We start from the raw sequence: 24,217 nt of genomic DNA on the forward strand, positions 1-24,217 counted from the left end.
AGGGCAGCTGCACTGTCTCAGACTGCACTATCCAGAAAGAGGCCATCCTGTACTTGGAGATTCACCTGTAGGGTGGCATCATCAAGCCCTTCCTCCGCCGCTGGCCCAGAAATCCAACTGCGACAAGATGATCTGCTCCTAGGGTTCTGCTCGCCTGCACCCCCGCAGTCCCCTGCCGCAGCAAGTGTGCCACATCAGCAACCTGTGCCCTGAGAAGATCAAATACTGCCCCTCCACCGGCTCTTTTTTTGCCTGCAGAGCCACTCCTTGCCAGAATCTCAAGGCCCTGAGGCTTCCATAAAGTCTCACTTTCATTGACTGGGGCAGTAAAACAAAAACAAAAACATAACAACAAAAAACTTCTTACAAAGAAAAGCCCTAGACCAGATTGCTTCACTTGTAAATTCTACCAAACATTTAGCAAACTAACTCCAACCCTTTTCAAATTCTTCCGTGAAATCGAAGATTAAGGAGCCCTTTCAAACTCATGCTATCAGGTCAGCATTGTCCTGATGCCAAAGCCAGATGAAGATAAGAACAGAAAACTATGAGTCAGTACCTCTTACAAACACTGATGTAAAAGTCCTCGAGAAGAATCTAGCAAACTGAATTCAACAGCATATTAAAAAGAGTATACACCATGGTCAAGTGGGATTTGTTCCTGAAATTCATTGATAGCTAAACATATGAAAATCTAATCAATATAATTAACAGAATGAAGGGGAAAAAACACATAATCATTTCAATTGATGATAACTAAATTCAACATCCTTTGATAATAAAATTACTCAACAAACTAGGAACAGAAGGAAACTAACATATCAAAAGTTACATATGGGGAGCCCACGGTGAACATCATGTTCAATGGTAAAAGACTAAAAGTGTTTCTTTGAAGATCAGGAACAAAGCAAGGTGCTGATACTCCCCACTTCTATTCAATTTGGTACTAGAAGTTCCAGCCAGAGAAATAAGACAAGAAAAAATAAAAGGTCTCCACCCTGGAAAGAAGTAAAATAGTTTCTATTCATAGATGATGAAGATCTTATATGTAGAAAACCCTAATGATTCTCCCTAAAAACCCTGCAAAGACTAATACATTTAGCAAAGTCATAAGATATAAAATCACCAGTTAATGAAGAAAGGGTTGTCTTTCCAACAAATGGTGCCACGGAAACTGGATATCCACATGCAAAGGAATGAAACTGAAGCGTTACCTAATATCACATAAAAATTAATTCAAAATGGACCAGAGAACCTGCATGTGTGAGTTAAATTATAAAACTCTTAGAAGAAAACACAGGGCAAAAGCTTCACATTAAAAAAATTTATGCATTGAAAGATAAGGATTAATATCTAAAATATACAGAGAACTGCTAAAGCCTAAGAATTAAAAAAAAAAAAAAAATTCAAAATGGACAAAGGACTTGAGTAGATATTTCTCCAAAGATACACCAAGCAGCCAACACAGGACCACCAGCCACTGGGATGGCCACCATCAAAAAAGAGAAAAGAACAAATGCTGGTTAGTATGTGGAGAAACTACAGCCTGTCGGTGCTATTCCTGGGACCGTGAAAGGGCACAACCACCGTGGAAAAGTTATTCTAGGATTTAGCGATTCTAGTCCTGCAGGATAACCCAAAAGAACTGAAAGTCAGGTTGCAAAGACTGATTTTTATACATACATTCATAGCAGCATGACTCCCAACAGCCACAAGTGGAAAGAACAAGTGTCCATTACCAAAAAATGGATAAGCAGGCTGTTGTATGTACATATAATTGAATATTATTCAGCCTCAAAAGGGAAGGACGTTCTGGCAAATACTACCACAAAGGATGAACCTCAAGGACGTTATTCTAAGTGAAATATGCCAGTCACAGAAAGACAAATGATTCCACTTCCATGAAGCACCTGAGCAGTCAAATTCAGAGAGACTAAATAGAACAGTGGTGGCCAGGGGCTGCGAGGAGGTAATAATGAGGAATTACTATTAATGTGTACAGAGTTTTGGTTTTACAAGATGAAAAAAGTTCTGGAGGTGATGGTCACATAGCACTGTGAATGTACTTATTACCAGTAAACTATAAAAAATGGTAAAGATAGCAAATTGTATGTTTTTTTGTTTTTTTTTTTTTAAGATTTTATTTATTTGACAGAGAGAGAGAGAGATCACAAGTAGGCGGAGAGGCAGGCAGAGAGAGAGAGAGAGAGAGGAGGAAGCAGGCTCCCTGCTGAGCAGAGAGCCCGATACGGGGCTTGATCCCAGGACTCTGGGATCATGACCTGAGCTGAAGGCAGAGGCTTTAACCCACTGAGCCACCCAGGTGCCCCAGCAAATTGTATGTTATGTATATTCTGCCATAATTTAAAAAAAAAAACAGAAAGAGAAAAGAAAGTTTATTCAAGGTCATAGAGCTAGCTAGGAAGTGGGGGGCAGAGACCACAGGCAGGTTGTCTGACCTCAAAGATGCTGTTGCTGCCACAGCGACAGGACACTCTCAAAATGCCCCATATGCATGCCTTCTGCGTCCTTGCCTCGGGCCCTTCTCTACAGAGAAACAGGAATTCTTTTGTTTCCAGTCAAACAGACTTAGCACCATGTCTGTCAGCTACTGATTTTCGGTGGTGGAGACATATACATGAGTCTACAAAAAGAGTTATTCCATCGAGCGACCATAATAGGATGAACTGGGCCACCAAAGTGGAGCAGCGCGAGGGTTGGCCTCCCTAAGCCCTCTGAGCAGACTCAAGCTGTAACCAGCTCTGGCCCGAGGCCACCACGGAAAGGAGCAGCAGCAGGCCGGCTGCCGGACAGGGATGAGAAAACACCTGCATCTTCTCAATCCATATATATTGGAGAGGTCAAATGAGATGATGGGACAGTTGCCTTACTGAGGAAAATGAAAATTGCTGGACAAAATCTGGGTCTAGTATAACTTGGGGATGATTTTTAAAAGTTGAATTTCCTTTGTGAAAGTTGTCTTCTAGTTCTCACTGCTGGTGACCTTTGTCTCAGTACTCCTCAGATCGTGGCTAGGGTAGGAATCAGTGAAGAGCCTTTTTGTAGGAGAAAAGGAGAGGAGGAAGTGGAAAATGGAATCAGGCAAAGAACCCCTGAAATCACTTATCCACAGCTGCCTCACTCACACCCTCCGACCCCGCTGCTTATTTCTGTCTGCGAGAAGAGTCAAGAGTCTCCCCTGGGATCGGTGGTGCTCGAGCAGGGGAGATTCTGCCCTCCACGGGTGATGTGGCCATGTGCAGACTCCATGGGGATTACCAGTCCGATTACCGATGGTGGGGGTGCTACCAGAAGATAGAGAAGGCAGCGGGAGTGCCGCTGATCTTCCTATAATGCCCAGGAGAAGTCCTGACAACAAGGTGGCCCCAAGTGTCAGTGGTGCTGAGGGGCAAATCCTGCTTGGGCAGAGGCAGGCAAGCTGGCCTTGCCACAACTCCGGGGAAGCAAGGCCCTGGCTGTGAGGCTCACCAGCTGTGTCGGGAACAGCTCCATGTGGAAAGACACGGGGCCTTACTTTTGATTCTATCCTTCACAAGGAGTGCGTCAGGCACCTTTAGCTTCATGGTTTTTTATCCAGAACACCGCCAGGGTGTTCTAACTCCATGTTGATGTACTTCCCCCATGGGCAGTCCCTGGAGTAGCCTTGCCACCAGGCCAGAGGCCTGCAAGGCCCAGGAGTTCAAGCTGCCGCTCCCGCCAGAGCTTGGGGCATCCACCTGCTCTCAACTGGCAGGCTCTTCAGATTTTGAAACCAATAAGCACTTTAGCCATCCTTGGCTGCAATGAGCTAATCAGCCTTTTGTTCCACATTTGGCCTCTGATTCTAGAAAACTCTGAAAGGAACGTGAGAGGCAGCAGAGTGAGAAAAAGCTGAGCTGTGTGTGTCCTTGGGCAGTTAAATGTGGGATAACTGTCCCTGTCCCACAGGGATGTCGGCCATGAGCGAACACATCAACACGTGCCAGGTGCAGACAACAGCGTCCAGGACCTGCCTTGGCAAGCACCTGGCGAGCGCCTGCTATTGTGACTGCTGACGGCCACGGGGAACCCTGGCTGTGTGGAGGCCAGAGCTGCAGCCAAGCAGATCCACGATGGCTGGCAGAGCCCAGGTGTGCGACCGGCTCACGTAACACTTTACATACCTTGCTCCCCGTGAGCTGCGCGAGGTGAGGTTTCAGCTCTTCTCCAATTACGGAATAAATTGCCACTAAGCAAAACACGCTGGCCTTACGTACACTGCTTTCGGTGTTGTCATAGCCCTACAAAGTCAGAGGGGACACAAAAAGGAAATGAGATCAAAGAACTGCTTCACAGTCAACGTCTCACCCACATTTCCACAAATGCCCTCATAGTTCATCCGTGAACTTGCTGCCAACGACCACAGCACACCTGAGATCTGCCGCTGAACCCAGAGAGGTCACAGCTTCACAGTGTGGAAAATGAGCTGGATCCCAGGGTCGGAAGCGGGAGACTGGCCGGCAGCCTATGCACAGGGGGCTGCTTCACCAGAGCTGTCGTGGCAGTGCCCCCCGACATACACGTGTGCCAGAGAGACTGGGACAGGAATTCGGGGGGAAGAAATAGCTCACTTCTTTCACATTTCTCCCAATGGTAAAGCAAATATATCTGTTTTTAATTTTATTTTACTTGAAAAAAAGTGCACGTGCAAGCATGAATAGGTGGTTGCGGGGAGCAGAGGGAGAGGGAGAAGCAGGCTGCCCGCTGAGCCCTGATCAAAGGACTCAAACCCCGGACCCTGGGATCATGACCCGAGCTGAAGGCAGACGCTTAACTGACTGAGTCACCTGGGCGCCCCCCGGGGAAAGCATGCCTTGTGTAAAAATGTCTTAAGAAACGAGAACTGCGGGGCACCTGGGTGGCTCAGTGGGTTAAAGCCTCTGCCTTTGCCTCAGGTCATGATCTCAGGGTCCTGGAATCGAGCCCCGCATCGGGCTCTCTGCTCAGCAGGGAGTCTGCTTCTCCCTCTCTCTCTGCCTGCCTCTCTGCCTACTTGCGATCTCTGTCTGTCGAATAAATAAAAAATAAATAAACTAATAAAAAAAAAACCCCGAGAACTGCATCCCGCACTCTTGTGGGCAGAACCTCTGTGGGGGCATCCAGGCCCACGGCCTGACACATGCATCCTCTACAAATGGGCCTTGACCTACCCATTGGCCTGGCCCTTGCCCCACTCAAATGGGACTACTCACTGCTGTCCCAGCAGCCCTGAGGATTTTTCAGTCTGCATTTAACGTCCCAAGCCGAGTGCTTGGCAAGCAGCAGTATTTATTAAACCATGAAGCTCCTTTCTTTCTACCCTCCCTGCTGAAATCACTCTCTCCCTTCCAGGGTGCGACTGTAAACTGACTCTTCCATGAGCCCTCCTCTCTCCGCTGCCCCAGCCCTGAAATCCGCCCTCAGCCTCTGATCTCAGCAAGCTCCACTTGTACCTACAATAATGGCGTGTGGTGCCCACATCTGGAGCCGCCCACACAGTTGTATGGGGCCCCACATTATGCCTCATGCTTAGAAGGCTTCCAGTAAGTGATTGCTGGGGAGCAGAGCAAGGACCTGGAGCTGATCCCTGGCCCACCTTGCCCAGGGCTGGGGCCCACAGATGTGCCATAAGGCTTTGTTGAAGGAATGAACAACAACAAAAATGACCAAAATATATTTATAGTAAACAGAAAGCTCATTCCTGGAGCCACAGTTCTAATCTTCCAGGAAGATCTTCCTGCTACATTAGAAAACAGAAGGCATAGGGTGTCCAAGCCATACAGCTGCACAGGTTCCTAAAAGCACAGGTCGGCGCCTGCCTTTTCCTCCCCAACCCTTGAGTGAATGGGGAGAGCAAAGCCCCCATGTCCCCAGGTGGGGCAGCGCCTGCTCCCAGCCTCATAGCCCTGGGAAGACAGGTGCTGGCCAGCTGCCGGGAGGGCCCACCTGTAGCAAGCCTGGGATGATGTCAGCGAGGAGCTGCAGCAAGGACTCCTTGGCGATCCTCTCGACGACTTTGGTCTGCATCTTGATGGCGGCGAGGTTGATAGGGTAGTCGGCTGTTTGGATGATGGGACAGAGAACTTTGATGCACTGCTCTGGGTGGATGGAGCTGGCCAGTGTGGACGCCGCCTCCTCAGCCGCTCTCACTACCTGCAACACCAGGTCCCCACACGAGTGAGCTCCTGAAGACCAAGTCACGCCGCTGGCTAACTTTGGAAGCCAGACACAGACTTCACCTGATGCCTCTGGCTAATTTTGTACAAAGAAGTAAAAGTAGAGTGGCTTGGAGGGTGATTTTACAGGGGATGGGGACATGGGAAGGTAGGCATGTGGATCCCGCCAGAAGCCCTGGAGAATTAGTTATCCAAGTGTTGCCTCTTCCCTATAGCAGCAGCATTCCTGAGAACATGCTAGAAATCCAGCTTCCCTGGCCCTAACCCAGACTGGCTGAATCAGAGACTGGGGGAGGGGGTAGGTGGGGAACGGAGCCTAGCAAGCTGTTTTGGGTTTTTTGCTGTTGTTTTGTTTCGTTTTAAGGTTTTGTTTTAATTTGATAGGGCAACTGGTGGCTCAGTCAGTTTAGTATCCTACTCTTGGTTTTGGTTCAGGTCATGATCCCAGAGTCCTGGGAAGGAGCCCCATGTCTGGCTCCCTGCTCAGCAGGGAGTCTGCTTCTCCCTCTGACCCTACCACCTCTTATGCTCTCTCTCTGCCAAATAAATTGGTTAAAGAAAAATCTTTTTTTTTTAATTTTTGAAGATATTTTTAATTTATTTGACAGAGAGAGAGAGAGAGAGAGAGAGATCACAAGTAGGCAGAGAGAGAGGGGGAAACAGGCTCCCTGCTGAGTGGAGAGCCCGATGTGGGGCTTAAAGAAAAATATTTAAAAATTTATTTGAGACAGAGAGCAAGCACATGTGCCAGTGGGCGAGGAGGGGCAGAGGGAGAGAGAGAATTTCAAAGCAAACTCCCCGCTGAGTGTGAAGCCTGATGCAGGGCTCAATCTCACCACCCTGAGATCATGACCTGAGCCGAAACCAAGAGTTGGATGCTTCAACTGACCGAGCCACCCAGGCGCGCCCCCAGCAAGCTGTTTTAATGAGCACTTGGGAAAGTCTCCCATACAGGAAAATTTGAGAGTCTCTGCCCTAGAAGATTAGGACCTAAAAATAAATATAAATGCTTTCCAACAGCCTGTGGGACATCTGCAATCAAAACAACTAGAGAGAAGCCTAGAAGAAAAATGGCTTCAATAATTAGGATTCCATGGAAATGCCTAGCTGTAAAGCAGTTGGAAAGGCTCGGAAAGAACTCTCTGGGTTTCCCTGGGAGGAGATTCTTAGGGAAAGCTGCTTTTCCAACAATCTGTGCTGGTATCCCCTTGCCCTGCACTCTGAAGGAAGCGCGTGAAATGGCCACCTCAGGGCCAAAGAAGCAGCCTCTGACCTCTGAAGAGGTCATGATGTGTGAGGACACATGGTACTTGTACTAGAGGCCACCAGAAGGGCCACAAAAACCCTCTGTAATAAAGGTAGAAGTTAAACGCAAAACCCAGCAAGGAACAAAGAATGTGGGCTCTGGACGTAGGTGGCAAACCCCAGCCACACCATTCACAAGTGTTAAGCCCCCATCTCCTCATCTGTAAGATAGGGAGACCTCACAAATATCAGTTGGTAAGTGGTATCAAAATGTACTATACAGTAAATGGAAGTCACTCCTACTAATAGCACAAGGCTGCATATATAAACAATCAACAAAACACCAGGCTGTAAACATGTATGCATTTTCTTATGAAATGTAATGGAAATCTACTACTTTTCTCCTACTACCCACCCTGGGCTGGGCATTCCACCCAGATTCTTCTCTGCTTTGTGTTCTGCTATTTGAAACAAGTCAGCTCTGTCTTTATTCAGCAACAGTACCAAGGTTATCAGCTCAAGCCTTCAATCACCCCAGTGCTCTCGTGACTGAAGCAAACACTGACCAACAAAAACAGGAGACAGACCATCTAGAAGGCATCTTCTAGACCTGGGCAAGAGTGGGCTAAGACATCAGGGCTTACAAGCCAGGAGGATAGGACACATGGACCACATGAGGTCACTGCAGGGCCCTGACTGAGACACTTCCCCGCAGAGCCCCAGCTCCTCTCTCTAGGAGGGGCAGGGTCAGATCTCAGGGCACTGCGGTCATGGCTTCGCAACAAGACACAGCCCAGCTTTGTGTTCAGCCAGGGTTACCCGACCACGTGAACAAGGCTCACTTCCTGGAGTGTGCCTCAGCAGTCCGCGTGTCTGCTCTGCTCACGCCCGTCACCTGGCCGGCATGCTTGTGAACACAATGCATACACTGTGGCGGCACAGACTGGGATTGTGCATTCATCCTTTCAGGAGCCAAACTGGGGACCCTAATCAGCATGCTTCAAGGATGAAATCTGTGTACATGTGAGAAGACAGGTATCAAGAACACCCACGATTTATCTGTGTTTATTATTATTTACATGAAAGGTCAGGCTTGGGTGCAAAGCACTGGAGAGAGGTCATTTTACTTTGAAAGAATCTTATTCTCAATAAGACCATAAGAGCAATGTTTCTTTCATACCACCATTCCCCGTGCCTTCTGTTTTGTGCTGTCTGTGCGCCTTCGTTTACTCCTGTGTGTCAGGGCCAGAGCTCAGAGCTCAGGCTGCAGGTGTGAGAACAACAGCTGGGCCCTGGGTCTGGCCCTCACAGTGCTGGCTTGGGGTGGGGGGGTGGTCTGTGCAGGAGCAGCACGAGGAGGCAAAGCGGTGGGGACCAGGCCACAGAAGCAGGTAGGGGCCGGGTGGCGGGGGTCTGTTGCCTGCGGAGCATCCTGCAGTTGGCCAGGATGAGACGACAGGAAGCTGGTGAGGGAGGGGACACAGAGTGAACTTCTGTGGAACACATCCCAGGTGCTCTGTGGGGATGCCACCAGTTCAAGGGCCCTTGGTCATGCCAAGCCAGCACTGTCCCCTCCCCCCACCCCGGCCTCCTCTACCGTTTGCAAGGGCTTTGGGTGAGTCAGGCAGCGAGCTCAGCCTTCCCGGACACCTCAGTACAAGCGGGCAGACTGCCCTGTCAGCAAGCATGAACTCAGTCACACTGATGACATCGCCCTCCACTTCACAGACACACGAGACAACTTAAAGAAAGCCCACCATGATTTTCTTCTTGCCAACTCAATCTCCTGCCAAGGCGGTGTTCTCCACCCAGGTCCCCTGAAAGCACACTGCTGTGTGGCCCTGGGCATGTGTGACCTTTAACCTCTTACCTCAAGAAGGGCAGCTCTAGAGTTGCGGGGGCACATTCTCAACCTCTGAGAGCAGCGTGGCAGGCACATCTACGTTCATTCCTCTAGCAAGACACTTAATTGGTCTGATAATCGGGCCTCAATTTTTAAAAAAAATTCTAAAATGGGGATTTAAAAGGTATCAACTGTGACAGATATTGGAGTGAGATAACCTACAAATGCCTGCAGCTAAGAGGACACTGTGAGGGAGCTCTGGGGCCACCAGAGAGCAGAGCTCTGGCCAGAGGACCCCCTCTGACGCAGCCTGGCACCCACATCAAGTGGGTATGCCCTTGCCAAGAATCTATGAAAAGTTAACCCGGAACCAGGCCCACATTCGTCGAGACATCATGGAAGGCCAACAAGGCTAGGCTCCTGCCTGACTGTCTAGTGGTGTTTATGGCCCCTATCCCCCTCTGCCCTAGTGACACCGAGCTGATGGCACGCCCTGCATGTGCCCCTCCGGCCACTTCTCAGAGACCTGGACTAACTCCTCCGTCCTTCCTCACTGTCGCTCCCTTGTGCTCTTCACCTGGCTGGGCCTGGTCATTCTTCAGGGCTCACTCGCTGTAGTACAGCTTCTGGGAAGCCTTGTGTGCACACTTTCATCACTGCACTCAAATACCTTGCTGAAGTGCTCTCTCCCACGAGTCTAAAAGTCCCTTGAAGGTAAGCTCCCCGCTCTGCCATCTTTCTGTCGGACCCAGAATAATGCCCAACATACACAAGGGGACGAGGTGCTCAGTGAGTCTGTCAAATTCCCCCATAGTGTATGTATTTTTAAAAATGTTCATGACTGGCAAAGTCACCTCTGGGGCATGCCTCACTGATTTGCATTTACATGTTCTAATCGAGGAGTTAGCCCAGAAAATGAGGAGGAAGCAAGTTATCTATAAATGACCAACTTGAGCCTTGGGCAAAATCAACCATAGGAGGCCCAGAGGGTCCCGTTCCAGGTGACATGCCTGAAAGGCAACAGCTCTGTCCTTTTGCAAAAGAGACTTTAGTTCAGGTTAGTTTTTTCTAGTAATCAGCTATTTGAAGAGAGGCAGTGTACTTCTTAGAAGACCTCCATCATGTGATGAATTACCCTAAGGTCAAGTGCCTTTCTTCCTTCTCGGTTCCTGTATGTTCCAGGGGTTGCTCTAAGTCCACAGTACACTTGGGAAAGCCCAACAGTGGGCACTTACCACTAAGCAGACGGTGGAAAGTGGAAGAGGAGGGTCTATCTCTCTTCTAAGGTGGTCCCACAGGGAGAAGGTGCTCTGAGCCATGCCTTTCTGTGGTATGAAATCATGGTTTGCAAGTATCCTAACATACTCTCAGAAAGCTTGGTACTGACAGAAGAAACCATGTATCTTAGTTTTTAAATATAAGGGAAAAAATAGCAGGGTCAGAAAATAACTTCATAGATATAGCCAAGGTAGAAAACACTAAATAACTTCATAGATATAGCCAAGGTAGAAAACACTAATGGACAGGAATCCACGTTTAAGATTCCGCTGGGAGGGGCACCCGGGTGGCTCAGTGGGTTAAAGCCTCTGCCTTCGGCTCAGGTCATGATCCCAGGATCCTGGGATCGAGCCCACATCGGGCTCTCTGCTCAGCAGCAAGCCTGCTTCCTCCTCTCTCTCTGCCTGCCTCTCTGCCTACTTGTGATCTCTCTCTCTGTCAAATAAATAAATAAAATCTTAAAACAAAAAAAAAAAAGATTCCGCTGGGAGCTGGGCAGCAATTCAGTGGGTGGAAAGACAGGCATGGAAACAGCCTGGGATCCAAGCATCAGCTGCACCACTTAACAGTCCTGAGAGGAGCAAATCACCCCTCCATGCCCCTAGGGATGCGGCCAGCATTAACGGGACAAGGAAGGTTCCTGGCAGGCTCATGGTGAGAACTCCATCCCATCACAAGGCGGTCTTCCTCCCCTCCCACCTCTCCATGCTCTCCTGTCATTCAGGTGAAAGGGAGCTACCCTATGCTTCCTCTCTTAGAACTCCAGGAATTCTCCACATCACCTGCATGAAGCATTTAATCAAATGTACCTAACATAAAAAGGTCTTCGGAAAATGTGTGAAAATAAAAAGCCAGCAGGTGCACTTAGCAATGCTAAGTTTGAGGCCCTCTCGCCTACCGAGGTTACAGAAAGTTTCCCAAGACAGACATCATCTTTGGCAAGGCAGGTAGGTGTTCCTGACTTCCCTCTAGATGCCAAGCCCCCAGTTTTTGGCAAGCTGCCTGACTCAGGGTGAACTTCAGGTTTTGCCCCTGTGTTCTATGTAACATAAGAAGCAAAGATTATAAATGTAAGCAAACAGAGAGCAAAAGTAAACATGGGCACCAGAAAGAAAGGAGAACAATACTGTTTAGGAGACAAGGTGGCCAGAGATGGCAAGGATTTTAAAAAGGGGGATGGGGCATATTTAAGGAAAGGCAGCATCAAGCAGGTTATAACCCACCTTAAAGTGATCCTAACTGTTCCAACTCTGATTCTGCTATAGTCTAGCTAGAAACACAAGGATTTTTTTTCTTTTCAGTTAGTAAAATAATTTTAGCTAGCTAAGAAGAGCATAATATCCTCATCTAACTTTTTTAAAAAATGAGATCATTATTCGGAATATTAATGAATGTTTGCTTAAAGATAAGATTTCTTCTAGAGCACAGAACTTGTCAAAATTTGGATTGTCTTTTAAGTTTGCAAAGTTTGATTTGGCTCTGTCACAGACACACCAAAAAAATTGGTTGAATAAAAAAAAAAAGGTTTTCAAATGGACACACACACACAAAAGCGCAAATGTTCCTAAACAATGAGTGGAATTGAAGAAGTCTTCCCAGTTGGGCATACCTACCTTTAGCGCCTCAAAAATGTGGAAGCTAAGGAAAAGCATGGCGCCACCTTCTGGGGAAAGGCCAGAGAGACCTTATACAAATGGGATCCACACTGAGTTTTGGTATACACAAGGATCCTGGAGAGATTTGATCACTGGTGAGAGATTAGCACTTAAGAAACGCCGGGATTTAAGGGGGAGTGCCAGCACGGGCCTGGACCTGCTCGTGAGTCCTCACTTAGCCAGGCTCAGTACCATACCAGAGGGAGCAAGGGGGGAAAGAAAAAAAAGCTCCAGGTAGAACATTCACAGGCCTGAGTTTTGGTTCTGTCATCAACTGGTGAGGTGGCCTGGGGAGAAATTTCTTCCACTTTCCAGGCCTCAGATTCCCTCATCAGAAAATTGAGAGGGAGACTATAAAACAAGAATTTCCACATTATCTTCTACCCCTGTTTGATGAGCTCTTTCTCTTGAAAAAAAAAATTTTTTTTTTCACGGGAAAAATTCAGGCTGAGTCTGAATGAAAAGATGTCTAACAAGACAGACATCACATCCTTGCCTGGAAAAGCAGATTAAGGGCAATACTTTCTCTTGCAGATGTATTAAGAGAGTTAAGGGGGAGACTTAGTCTGTCCTACTCCCAGGGGCAGAATTAGGGCCCTGAAGAAAAAATGCAGAGCAGTCAGGAGGGGCTGAGAGCCCAAGAGGGCACCGCAGACACTGGGCTGGCCAGCCTCTCAGGAAGGGTGGAAGAGATGACCTAAATCTCAGACAGGAAGCTGGGCAACACACAGAAGCCTCCTCCATGCAGCCCCAGCATCCACCTCTCAAATCTCATGGTGTTTTCCAGCCTGGAGGTAACAATGTGACAGCAACTCCAGTGCACAAGCCCCAAGACAAAAGCTGTGCTTTCTACTGGTGTTTTAAAGCTTGCTCAACCAATTTAAATAGGCTTCTTAGATGTATTTAGAAAAGTACAGTTCTATCTGCTTTGTTTAAGATGTAAAAAGCCTGTCAACAGTTCTGTCAATCTGTCTACTTTCTTCAGTGGACAAGGAGAGAAAGGATGGTACCTCCCATTTTCAACAGAGCCCTGCAGGGCATGACGCATCCCTGCTCCCATGCACGTGCATTCTAGAGACCCAGAAAGTGCCTGTCACTTGCCCAGTCACACAGCCAGTGAAAGGCAAACAGGATGAGAACTCAGGACTTCGAACTCAAAGGCTCTGACATTAAACAATGGCCCTCTTGCCTGTTTTGGCAAAGATGCCTTTCCTGAAGCTACAGGAGCTAAAGCCCATGAGTCACGTCCTGCTCCTAGGAGGGCCAGTCCACCAGAGCCAAGGAGCTACTCCCCAGCCCCAAGTAATGCTGGAAGGGCAGCCGGCGCGGCCACTCCAAAGCAGACACTGTGCCTGGCACTTTACGACAGCCCTGCGGGGTGGGACCAGCTCCACTTGATGTACAGAACACCACGGTAGTCTGGGTTCCATGGAGCCTTCTAGGCCCATGCTCCCTTCTCCTGGTCATGCTGCCCTGGCACACCATTAGAATCCTCTCCCTAACTACTCCTCACAGCCAATCTCAGGTTCTAACTACCTCAGGCAGTCTTCCTTGTCTCTTCCAGCCCCTCCAAACTCCTCGGGCATCTTACTTTGAACCACGTGTTTGCTTTAACCTCCACGAAACCACGGGCTCCCTGAAGACTGGAGCCCTGCCCCATGCCCCCCACCTCCTGCCTCCAATAATAAAACATTAGCCAGAGTTTGGGCTATTAGTGTCAGACTGTTGGCTTGGCAACTATTAACCTTTAAATGATTATATGGATTTCTGGTTTTGTCTTTGTCTTAAGCAGCAAAAACTTCCAAAGGATATTGGGTTTCTAGCCACATCCCAAGACTGAGTCAAGGAAAAAGTACATATTTAGAACCTACAAAGGTTAAGGTTCGTTACACAATATCAACTTCTAGTACCGTGAGGCTGGATGAGATACAGATAATCATCTACTCCACTCCCTGCGCTAACAGATAAGAAAAACCGAGGTCCAGAGAGGCTAAGTGATTTCTCCAGGTTCACAAAACGTATTGTTCTCCAGAGCCAAATGACACATGGCTGCTGCCCCAGGAGGCCTCCAAGGACCATTCCAGAGTGCAGAGGATCTGGCTAAGTCGTGGTCAGATGGTGATTTTAATCGGTATTTGAAAGAGAATTATCAGCTCACTAAAACAGAATGTCTTCTCTCTGACACACTGCTGCTTTTCTCTGGCCATGTTTGTCAAAAGGACTGCATGAGACATGCCAGGCCAGCAGGGTAAAACAGGAGCAGGAAGACTGGTTCCCGAAATGTTTTATGTCTGAAATAATCTTGGTCTGGCTTTACTTCTAATTCCTTGAAATCATAAAATATAAAATTAACTAGAAATGATTTAAAAATAAAACCCCTAAAGACAAAGAACTGTTTTCTATTTACCTCAGAATCCAACTTCCCCAAACAAATCAAACCACCCCAGGCTGGACGGTGATGGCTGGAAACCCCAGACTTTTGTGCATGGCAAGAGCAAGATGTCTGGTGACCCAGTACAGGACATAAAAGGATGCTAATGTTTTATTCTTTAGTAGACAAATATAACCGAATATTCACTAATGTGGGCAAGTTCAGGAAACGATCCAAAAGTTTCAATTACAGAACATCCTCAAGACATAGAGCTGGTGTTTCTTTCAAGTTTGAATAAACATTTACCAAACATTTCCACATTTGGGGGATAATATGTAAGACAAAAGTCCTGGGAGCAACAGCTGCTCTTACATCAAATGTGTCTTATATCAAATGTGTCTAAAATGATCCATAATTAGCAAATCAATCGTCTGCCAAGAAAGAAGTACTTCTAAAACAGATAAGGATGTCTAAAACCAGCTGCGTGTGGCAATACTCATATAGCATGACGCTTTCCACTCTGCCATGTGCCAGGGTCACACAGTGGCGATGAGACCCAACAACGCAGCTGGACAGGACACACTCTTGAACTGAAAACTGGGTTTCCGGCCTCCAGAGTCATCCCCCACAATGACCCCAGAATCCATTTGTACCATCGATTCTCTTATCAAATCCCCTCTTCATCAGTGAAGGAGGGATTCAGCAGCAGTCCAAACAGAGTGCAAATTCTAAGATGTGAAGAGTTAAAATTGACGGAGTTTTCCTTCAAAACAGAAAATGGGCTTCAGATTTCTGAAAGTCACTACCAAGGCTGGGCCCTTTAAGGCGTTTGCTACAAGCTAAACCTACTGAAAACCACAGTGACTTCATTAACAAGACATTAAAACTCAGTGGCAAAGTTTATTTACTAAAAAGATAGAAACAAAGAGTTAGATAATGAAGAAGATGTACTTATTCAAATAAGGAATAGGAAAACCTCTCTAAGCTGATTCACACCAACTTCTCAAATAGAACTCCAAACTGGTATCCAAATCCTCCAGGGTGCTTACCGTGTCTGTGTTGGCTGACGACGGGTAATGCCGGAGCGAGATCTAGCACCTAGGACACTTTCAACGTGTAACAAAAGTGTTTTGCACACATGGTTCCTATTAAAAGACCCTTACTTAAAGGATGGGAAAATGAGCCATCTTGTCATTAGCCCTGCCCTATTCCTCTGCCCTAAAAGCTTTTTTCACTGATCTCATCGCAGTGCCATCTCGAGGCACCTTGTGGCATGGCCACCACCACAGTGGGCATGGGAGGACATCTGGGACTAAGGTCTCAGAGCACCCTGTGTCGGCTGCTGGGTCTCATGTCCTTTATGTCCTGCAAAGCCTGGGTTCTGTCTGTGAATACAAAACTAACCAACTTCCTATGAGATGGAAGTTCCAGGGAGCTTAAAGGAAAGACTACACTTTGGAGGTACTAATTAGCTAGGAGAACAGACTCTGCCTCTGTAGAACCGGTATTAGTCACTGGGTCTAGAAGCTTTTGGGATCCTTCCCAATGTCTGAATAACGTCTAAACATAGTGCTGAGAAGATGTAACAACTAGAGAAATACGGCGTGTGATGTTCTATGCCAACAAGATGGCTACAACACAAATAAATAAATAAAATCTTTAAAAAAAAAAAAAAAAAAAAAGATGGCTACAACACACACTTGATATGCACCCAAGTATTCTGTCCGAAAACACAAAAATGGGGAATGGAGACAGATCAGTTAAAACACAAGAAAGACTAGAAGAATTTCAAAGGAAAGGAAAAAGAAAAAAATATATATACCTAAAACCTACATACACAGATGCCCCAGTGAGGAGCTTCTGGCAAAGTGACAGAGTGAAGTTTCACAAGGAAACTACAAGGGCACCAAGTCAAGGTGAGTATGAAAGTATGCAAAGCAGGGGCGACCTGCCAATACAGGCACTCCTTTATTTGGAACACAGTGTTTTCCCCACCTGCTTTATCAGACAATCAGTGACAGCAGCGTGGAGACCCTGAGTTATTCGAATTCCACACCAACTGAGCGGTACAAAGTTGACTTTAAGCAACAGATATTTTCTGCTTCTGTCCCTTGGGCAATCGAAAGGACGTGGCACCTAAGAACTTTCTCTCCTAAATTTCTCATTTTGCGAGAGGAAAAAAAAAAAAAACAAAAAAACAAGATCCCTCAAGAAAGTAGCTAATAGTAAACAGATTATTTCATTCTGTTCACTTGTATTCTTAGGAACTACTGTCAAAGTTTCTAAGTTCAAGATCAGGATGCCGACTTTAAACAGAGACATCTTCCGAGGGGACAGCTGGTAAGTGCCACACACTATGGATGGCTTAGTTTCACCTTGATGCCACATTCTAAGTATGTCCTCTCCTGAGGAAACAACTGATATCAGATATTTGCGAAAAAACACCAATTTTACTTTTAAAGATATATTTATTTATTTGAGAGAGAGGAGCAGAGAGAGAGGGGGAGAGACTCAAGCAGATTCCCTGCTGAGCGTGGAGCCTGATGCAGGGGGCTTCATCTCATGACCCTGGGATCATGACTTGAGCTGAAACCAACAGTCGGACACTTAACTGACTGTGCCACTCAGCCACCCCTTACTTCATTTTTTGATCATGTATATTCTCATTAAGGAGAAGTTATTATGGTTAAATTAAAAAAAAAAAAAAAGGCCAGCCAGCATGGGCCAGGCCAGTTGCCCCTTAAAAGAGACACATGATCTGCTTCTTGGTTCTGCCAATAACTGCCATGTATTACCTGACAAATTAGAGCATTTTTTGAATCCTCTTTCCTCGCTCAGGTGTAATGGTGTTGACTCTATTAGCTCATCTGGTCCTCACATTTTTAAAATGAGTTACTGCAAATGGAAAGTGTTTTGTTCAAACGTGAGTGATTTTCACAATCACACAACCAAGCCAGATTTCAGACGTAAACAGTATCTATCACTCACGACCCTGTGTTGCGCTACGACCATCACGTGGAGACGCCCAGACAGAGCACGAGATCCCAACCCTTGCTGAGTCTGCTATTTTGGGGTGGATTTCAGGAGGATAGACCTGTTACTGTTTGACAGTCACGTAACTGCTAAACAGGAAAACCACGATTTAGGGTCCGGATTCTTTTTGTAGACATGTAAGAAGTGCTCTCACTACAATTCCCTTAAGCCATGAGTGTGCTCATGGGAGTCACATGTGAGCCGAGAGACTGAACTGAGCAAGTGGTTATGTCTCACTCTGGGGTCAAACCCACTCAAGTTTTCTGAAGTTCTAAGTACACAGCCTTATTTCCCACAGTGTCGTCAATCAGAAGAGTGCTCCTGAGATCACTGGTATTCAGAAAAGCTCCCTCCATCTTCTTTGCAGGTCTCTAGACACTCAAAGGACTGGTGAGCCACGGGGGCTGGACAATTCAGGAAGCAAGTAGATAAGGATTTACTGAGTGTCCAATCAAGGCAGGTTGTAAGTGTGTGGGACACAGAAACATGTCCTTCCAGCTCCCTGGCAGGCATCTGAGGTGCTGGGACAGTTTGCTAGCATTTACTTGTTCAGGAACTAGTAGGAGAGGCATAACATGACTGCCTCCATTCACTGAGATCTTGCAGAGAGTGACACAATGAGAGGACAGGAAAGGGATGAAGACCAATGTGGTGTAGCACCTGTGTCCACATGCCAGGGACCAGGAACCCTCACTGACTGTCTCATTTAATTCTCTAAGAAATTGTGACCATATCCACCTCTATCTTACACACAAGGGCACTGAGGCTTGGAAGCTGAAAGAACCTGTCTGAAGTTGTGGAGTAAGGAAGAGCTGCTTCTAGCACTCGCCCATCTGCGTCTCCCAAGCCAACCCTGATCTCCCAACACCAGTCTGGTGGGTGCTGAATGCCACCAGGAAATGGCAGAGCCTTACACCCCTTCTTTTGACCACAGCAATGGGAACCAGTGACTTGAGAAATCCCTCAGGGAAAGGTCAGCGGAACAGGTCAGTTTCTGCATAGGTGGAAAAGGAGTCGGGAACCTACCAAGTGGCACCAGGATCTCAGCTGCCCCCAGGCTCAGCCATCACACCAGCAGTGGGATCTTCACCCTGTGTCATGGCCCGGGGACAAGCTCAATGAGAGCAACTCCTTGTCCTACGCCTGTCTTAGGCCGCACAGTGAGCCACACTCCTCTCTTTCCACATCCTCACTGTACCCCCAGACCCATCTGTTCAGCATTCTGAGGCTAGAGGCTTGGCTCACCTCCTTATGGGAATCTTTATGGGCTTCCAGAGTCTTCATAATGGTCAGCTCGGCGTAGTTTTTAAATCTTGCTGGCTGGTTCCTCAGAATTTCTCGTAAAACCCTCAGTGCTAGTGCTCGGATGGAATGCTGGAGTACAAGAGGAAAGGAAGACATTAGCAAATGCTACCCAGCACTTCAATGAGCCTGCCAGCTAGCAGCGCCAGGCAGGGCCAGGCACCCAGCCCTGGGCTTCCCTGGCACCTCACTGGCACCCTGACAGGTCACACCGCTTACGTGGCCCAGGCTGAGGGGCCGGCTCCATGAGGCAGGCGCAGGGCCCAGCACTTAGAGGGATCTGATGAAGGTTTCTGGAATGAGCCAAATAAGGACCAAATGAGACCAAATGAGGACGATACATCTAAGTTCATTATCCATCTCCTGGGGGGGGATTTCCAGATTTCCTGAGGCTCAGATATACAAAAGGCAAATTACCCTTCTGTAAAATGTATATAAGAGCAGGTGAAAAGCATCTAACCATTTCATCAACATGACCTGTAAGACTGTGGACTGAGAGAGTTGCAGCCCTGTCGTTACTCCCGACCTTCTGTGTGATGAGATCACGGGGAAAGGGAATGTGCACACGCCTCGAGCTGTCTGCGGCCTGAGTCTCACCACTTGGAGGAAAGCCATTTCAAACAGACTCCTAATCTCAGTAAAAGAAAATGGGGTTTACACCAAACAGAGCCAAAAAGTACATCCTGATCCTCCGCCGCTCATCTGTACAGTTCACACACCACATCAGTTCACACACGGACACACCATCCACCTGCCCTCTCTGTGACATCACTTTAGCTCCCAACAAAGCCCGACTAAGCAACGGGCTTCAGCAGCCAATACTCTGCTGCAGGGAAGTTAATTCAGCCCTTTCGTCACTCTCCTTCCACCAGTATACCAACCCATTAACCCCAAGCATCAGAAAGAAATCAGTCACCACGACACTCTGCAGCCCACGTGCACCCGTCTCCCAACAAAGTCACCACCAACAGGAACCTGAGCGTGACCTATACCGTGGGCAGTGTTGAGCCTCCACCGAATCCACCCAGTCCTGGCCCTGAGCTCTTCACCACACCTACTGCATTGCTGTTTCCGCCAGCCTACACAAAGCCTGGTACAGAGATGGATTTTTACTTCTAGAGTGTAATTCAGACAATTCCCAACGTTTACTGCTGTCTCCATGTAAGGGACCAACACACAGATGGGAGAGGGCAGGGCTCCGACTAGGCAGCTCCCTCCTGGCAGTCATCTACGTGGTGCCATGGGCGGGTTACAGACCTGGCATGGTACAAATGCCTTGTGGGCCACGTTTAAATGTCACAGCATGAAGAGGGTTTTTCGTTTTAAAAATAATAAAGAAGATAATAGAAACTAATCCACACTTTCAGAACTTGCTGCTTGACCAATAAAGACCACTGGAACTGCTCACATATGCAGGGCTGAACCTACACAGAACTTCATGGAAGGCAACATCTAGCAGGGTCTTTTAAAAAATGAACTTGTCTCCTTCTCAATTAACACACGAAACTTAACACTCATATAGAAAAAAGCTCATTGTAAAAAAAATTCCATGCTAACAAAGTTGTAAGAAATTCTATATAAGACAAAGTAACCTGAAGCAAGAACAAGTTTCCCTCAGGTCCTATAATCCTGATTACAATAAAAACCTGCATCTAATAAGCTAGGAACAGGGCCTATCTCTGACCAAAACATGACCTCACCAACTGCTGCTCAGAAAATATCTGAACAATGTTTTGATGTAAACAGTAGGCACAATACAGAAAGTAAAGCCGACACCACACTCAAGGAGAACAGGACGCCATAGCCTGTCCCCTGGGAAGGGGGGAAGCGTAAGGTCGAGGAAGGTGCCTCACGTCTTTGTCCCCGAGCGTCTCCAGCAGCAGGAGCAGGATGGTCTTGAAGTGCTCCTCCCACACGCCCAGGCTGTCCTCGCGCGTGATCTTGAGCAGCTCCAGCAGGGCGCCTTTCCGCTCCTCCACTCGCTCGTTGTGGTTGGACAGCTCTTTCAGAAGGTCAGCCACCAAGTCCGAATGGTCAATGGGCACTGGGGAGACACCGAGACAAGTCACATCCCAAGTCTCGTCCCAAGGGAACCCCCGGTGGCGGACATGCCCCCGGGGTTGCTCAGCTCCCCTCCGCCAGCTTCCCGCTCTCCCAGAGGCAGCTCCTCCGTCCCTGCCGCCGTGCCTTCCACCCTGAACCACCTCCCTCTACGATTTCTGCAGGCCACCTCCCCAGCTATGAAGACAGAGATGTGTGACCAGGTGGCAAGTACCGACAGCAGTGTCTTTACCCTTCCTTACCATCTTCTGCCCTCTCCTATTTCAGACAAACAGGGGGAGCCATCTAACAGTCTCTCCTCGATGGTCTTTCCCCCAAGTCTACCCCCACTGCAGCAGCCCTAAGTCAGGCCGCTGCCGGATGGTCCCCTCCTGCTGCCACAGCCACCGAAGCATGCATCTGATCCTCTCAGCATCACATCTGATCACCTCAGGGCCCTCCTCACTGTCACATCTGATCACCTCAGGGCCCTCCTCACATCACATCTGATCCTCTGACATCTCTTCCCTGCCCAAATGTCCAAAGCTTAGTAACCAGCGCAGCAAACAGATACTAGTCAAGATGTTTAGACTATTCATGGACTGTCTAGTCACAGACTAAACTCGCCAAGATCACTTAACAAAATTACTTGCAGGACTTCAACCAAAAAAGACATCCTTTCTCTTCCCATGTTCTTTCAAGACCTCAACTCTGAACATTCCCTTTCAATAGAAAGGATGAAAAGGCAAAGACAAATTATTAGACACTACTTAAATTTGATTTTGCATACTTTTTTTTTTTTTCCTTAAGGCATCTAAGGTAGGAGAACACACACACACACACACAGGAAGTTTGAAATGTTAAAGAACTCGATCTTTCCCCCTCTGCATTCTCACCTTTCTCTTTGAGCCTTTCAGCATACAGTCGGTGAATAGATAACAACCAACATCTACCCCAATCTCTGTTCTATCTTAAATGAGACCTACAAATGGGTTAAGTTAAATGAGCTATCAATTCTACGAGCAGTGAAAGGAAACAGCACCCTACTCCATGAAAGTATGATTCATAATAACCATCGTACCTGGCCTATGGCCCAGGAAACACCACTGGGATTCCTTGGGAATCTCTGGAGTGGCTACCCACTGGTGATCAGCAGATAACAGCCAGGGGATGTGCCTTCAAATGACTGAAGGACTTCATTGCTGTCTTAGGGTTCCATCACTGAGCCGTTGCAAGAGCACAGTTTTCCTCCTCCTCCTCCTTTTTTTTTTTTTTTTTTTTTTTTTAAAGCAGGCTCTACACCCACCATGGGGCTTGAACTCACAACCCTGAGATTGAGTCGCACACTAAGCCGACTGAGCCAGGGAGTCAGCCAGCTGCCCCCCAGTCCTCCTTATGTGTCCCCAGTGAAACTAGCATCTGCGCTAGTGTGGCACCCCCCTCTTTCCAGGGCCATTGTGATAAGTCTGTTTCCCCTGACAGACCTTGAACTCTCTGAGGCCAGGGACAGTGTCTCATCTGCCACCTTGTCCCCAGCAAGCTACAAACTTCATGACACACAGGGAATGCTAACTGTTTAGACTTCTAATTTAGGATTCTGATTTAATTTTCCATTCAAAATAAAAACACAAAACAAACGGCTTGGGAACAGAGCAGATATATATAATCTCAAAAAAATGACTATGAAGTGAACATGACAATCAGGTGAAAAGGAAATAATTAAGCTCCTGATAAAAATACCATCATACCAACACATACTTCGCTCACTTATTACTCAATCATGGACACTGGTCTTAACACAAATGTGAGACAACAAAACAAGACAGCAGACTAGTTCTGTTCTGTGCCAAGTATAGTTGGGACAAGTAATTTAACCTTTCCAAACCCTTAGTTTCCTGATCTGTGAAATGGGAATAAGCCCTCTATCTCATTAGCCATATAGGTAAAACACTGAGTTCAGCAGCAAGCACGTGGTACAGGAGCTCAGTATATGCTAGCTTGCTTCGCTCCGAACACAGGACAGAAGTCAACCCAAAGCAGCTTCAAGGAAGACCTGGTTAAAACGCTGGTGACAGAAGGGAGCTTCTCAGTGGTTGTACTTCCATACAGGATCCTACTTCCCTAGCTCAGGGCTGGGAGAGTGCACAGCAGGGGCCTCTACCCCCCAACAGTAGTAGCTAACTGCTACTGCCTTCGTGCTTCTGATTCCACTCAAGCCCTGGCTCCTCCGGGGAGCCCTCCCTCATGGGCACAGCTGACCTGCCTTCACCACAGTGGGATAGCTCCAAGTTTAGGTCAGCTGTGTGACTCCTACTTCACAACTGCCTCTGTGAGAAGGCTGTAAGCTTCCGGAGGGCAGACCCCGTGCCTTCCATGGCTAAGCTGTGCCTTCCATGGCTAAGCACAAGACAGGAGCTCAGTGAGGAGCTGCTGAGCGAGCAACTAACCAGAACAGACCCCGTATGTCCTGTAGGCCTGGAGCTGCTCTGACAAGAGGAGAGAGCCCCACAGAAAGTATTTTGGATTAGGGTCCAAGGGCGGGGGGGAATCACGCAAAGAAAGACGAACCATCTCGAAGCTGCTCCATGTCATCATCAAACACGGCCTCCTTCAGGGCTGTCTTGTCATAGGTGTTGATGGTGTCGGAGTACGGGTACGGATTGTAGTCTCGCACCCGGGGCCCTGGGAAGGCGCGGGGAGGCTGGGTGTTGAGAAGGGACGTCTTGTTATCCAGAGCTGTTCTGCCTCCCTCCACCACATCGCTGCCGCCCCGGCCTTCAGTGGCAGGCGAGGCAACTCCACCATCACGGGACACCTGCAGCACAGCACATGGTCATTTCCTGTTTAGGACTTTAAACAAACTCTTCCTTCCACTTTTCAGAATATTAGGAGAGTCAGATTTCGCACGTGAATTCTGGCCACTAACCAAAGGATAGTTACTAGGATTTCAATCTGCAAACATCTAATTCATAAACTACCTTAACGGGAACCCAACAGGCTTACTTTTTCACCCCTTCATTCACTCATTTACACGTAAAGTGTGTTTTACTTTGTACTTGGTGATGACTTTTACTCGAACACTTCTCCAGGAATCCCGTGTGTCGGCACTGCTGCCCACCATTTCTTCATGAACAGCAGGGTTTCCTCAGCGATGCCCTGACACACCACCAAGCTAGTGCTTCCCCGATTACCACCACAGATCTAAAGCAGCCCAACCCTCCAGGATATCCTGGCATGTATCCCCCCAAAGCCAAAC

The 24,217-nt window shown here is 47.6% G+C and overlaps 1 protein-coding gene across 1 annotated transcript in view; it reads right to left on the reverse strand.

The window, feature by feature from the left end:
• Positions 1-24,217, reverse strand: part of LOC111143330 (CLIP-associating protein 1-like) — a 54,750-nt gene that overhangs the window by 7,512 nt on the left and 23,021 nt on the right. Inside the window, exons 6-10 of the mRNA XM_022497006.1 lie at positions 23,530-23,776; positions 20,775-20,965; positions 18,865-18,993; positions 5,965-6,171; positions 4,164-4,280 (exon numbers count right to left, since the gene is read on the reverse strand). Coding sequence (XP_022352714.1) covers positions 4,164-4,280; positions 5,965-6,171; positions 18,865-18,993; positions 20,775-20,965; positions 23,530-23,776 — 891 coding nt within the window. The remainder of the gene's footprint in view (positions 1-4,163; positions 4,281-5,964; positions 6,172-18,864; positions 18,994-20,774; positions 20,966-23,529; positions 23,777-24,217) is intronic.

This window comes from Enhydra lutris, unplaced genomic scaffold, assembly GCF_002288905.1.
Source record: "Enhydra lutris kenyoni isolate GAN:26980312 unplaced genomic scaffold, ASM228890v2 scaffoldscaffold1, whole genome shotgun sequence".
Lineage (NCBI taxonomy): Eukaryota > Metazoa > Chordata > Mammalia > Carnivora > Mustelidae > Enhydra > Enhydra lutris.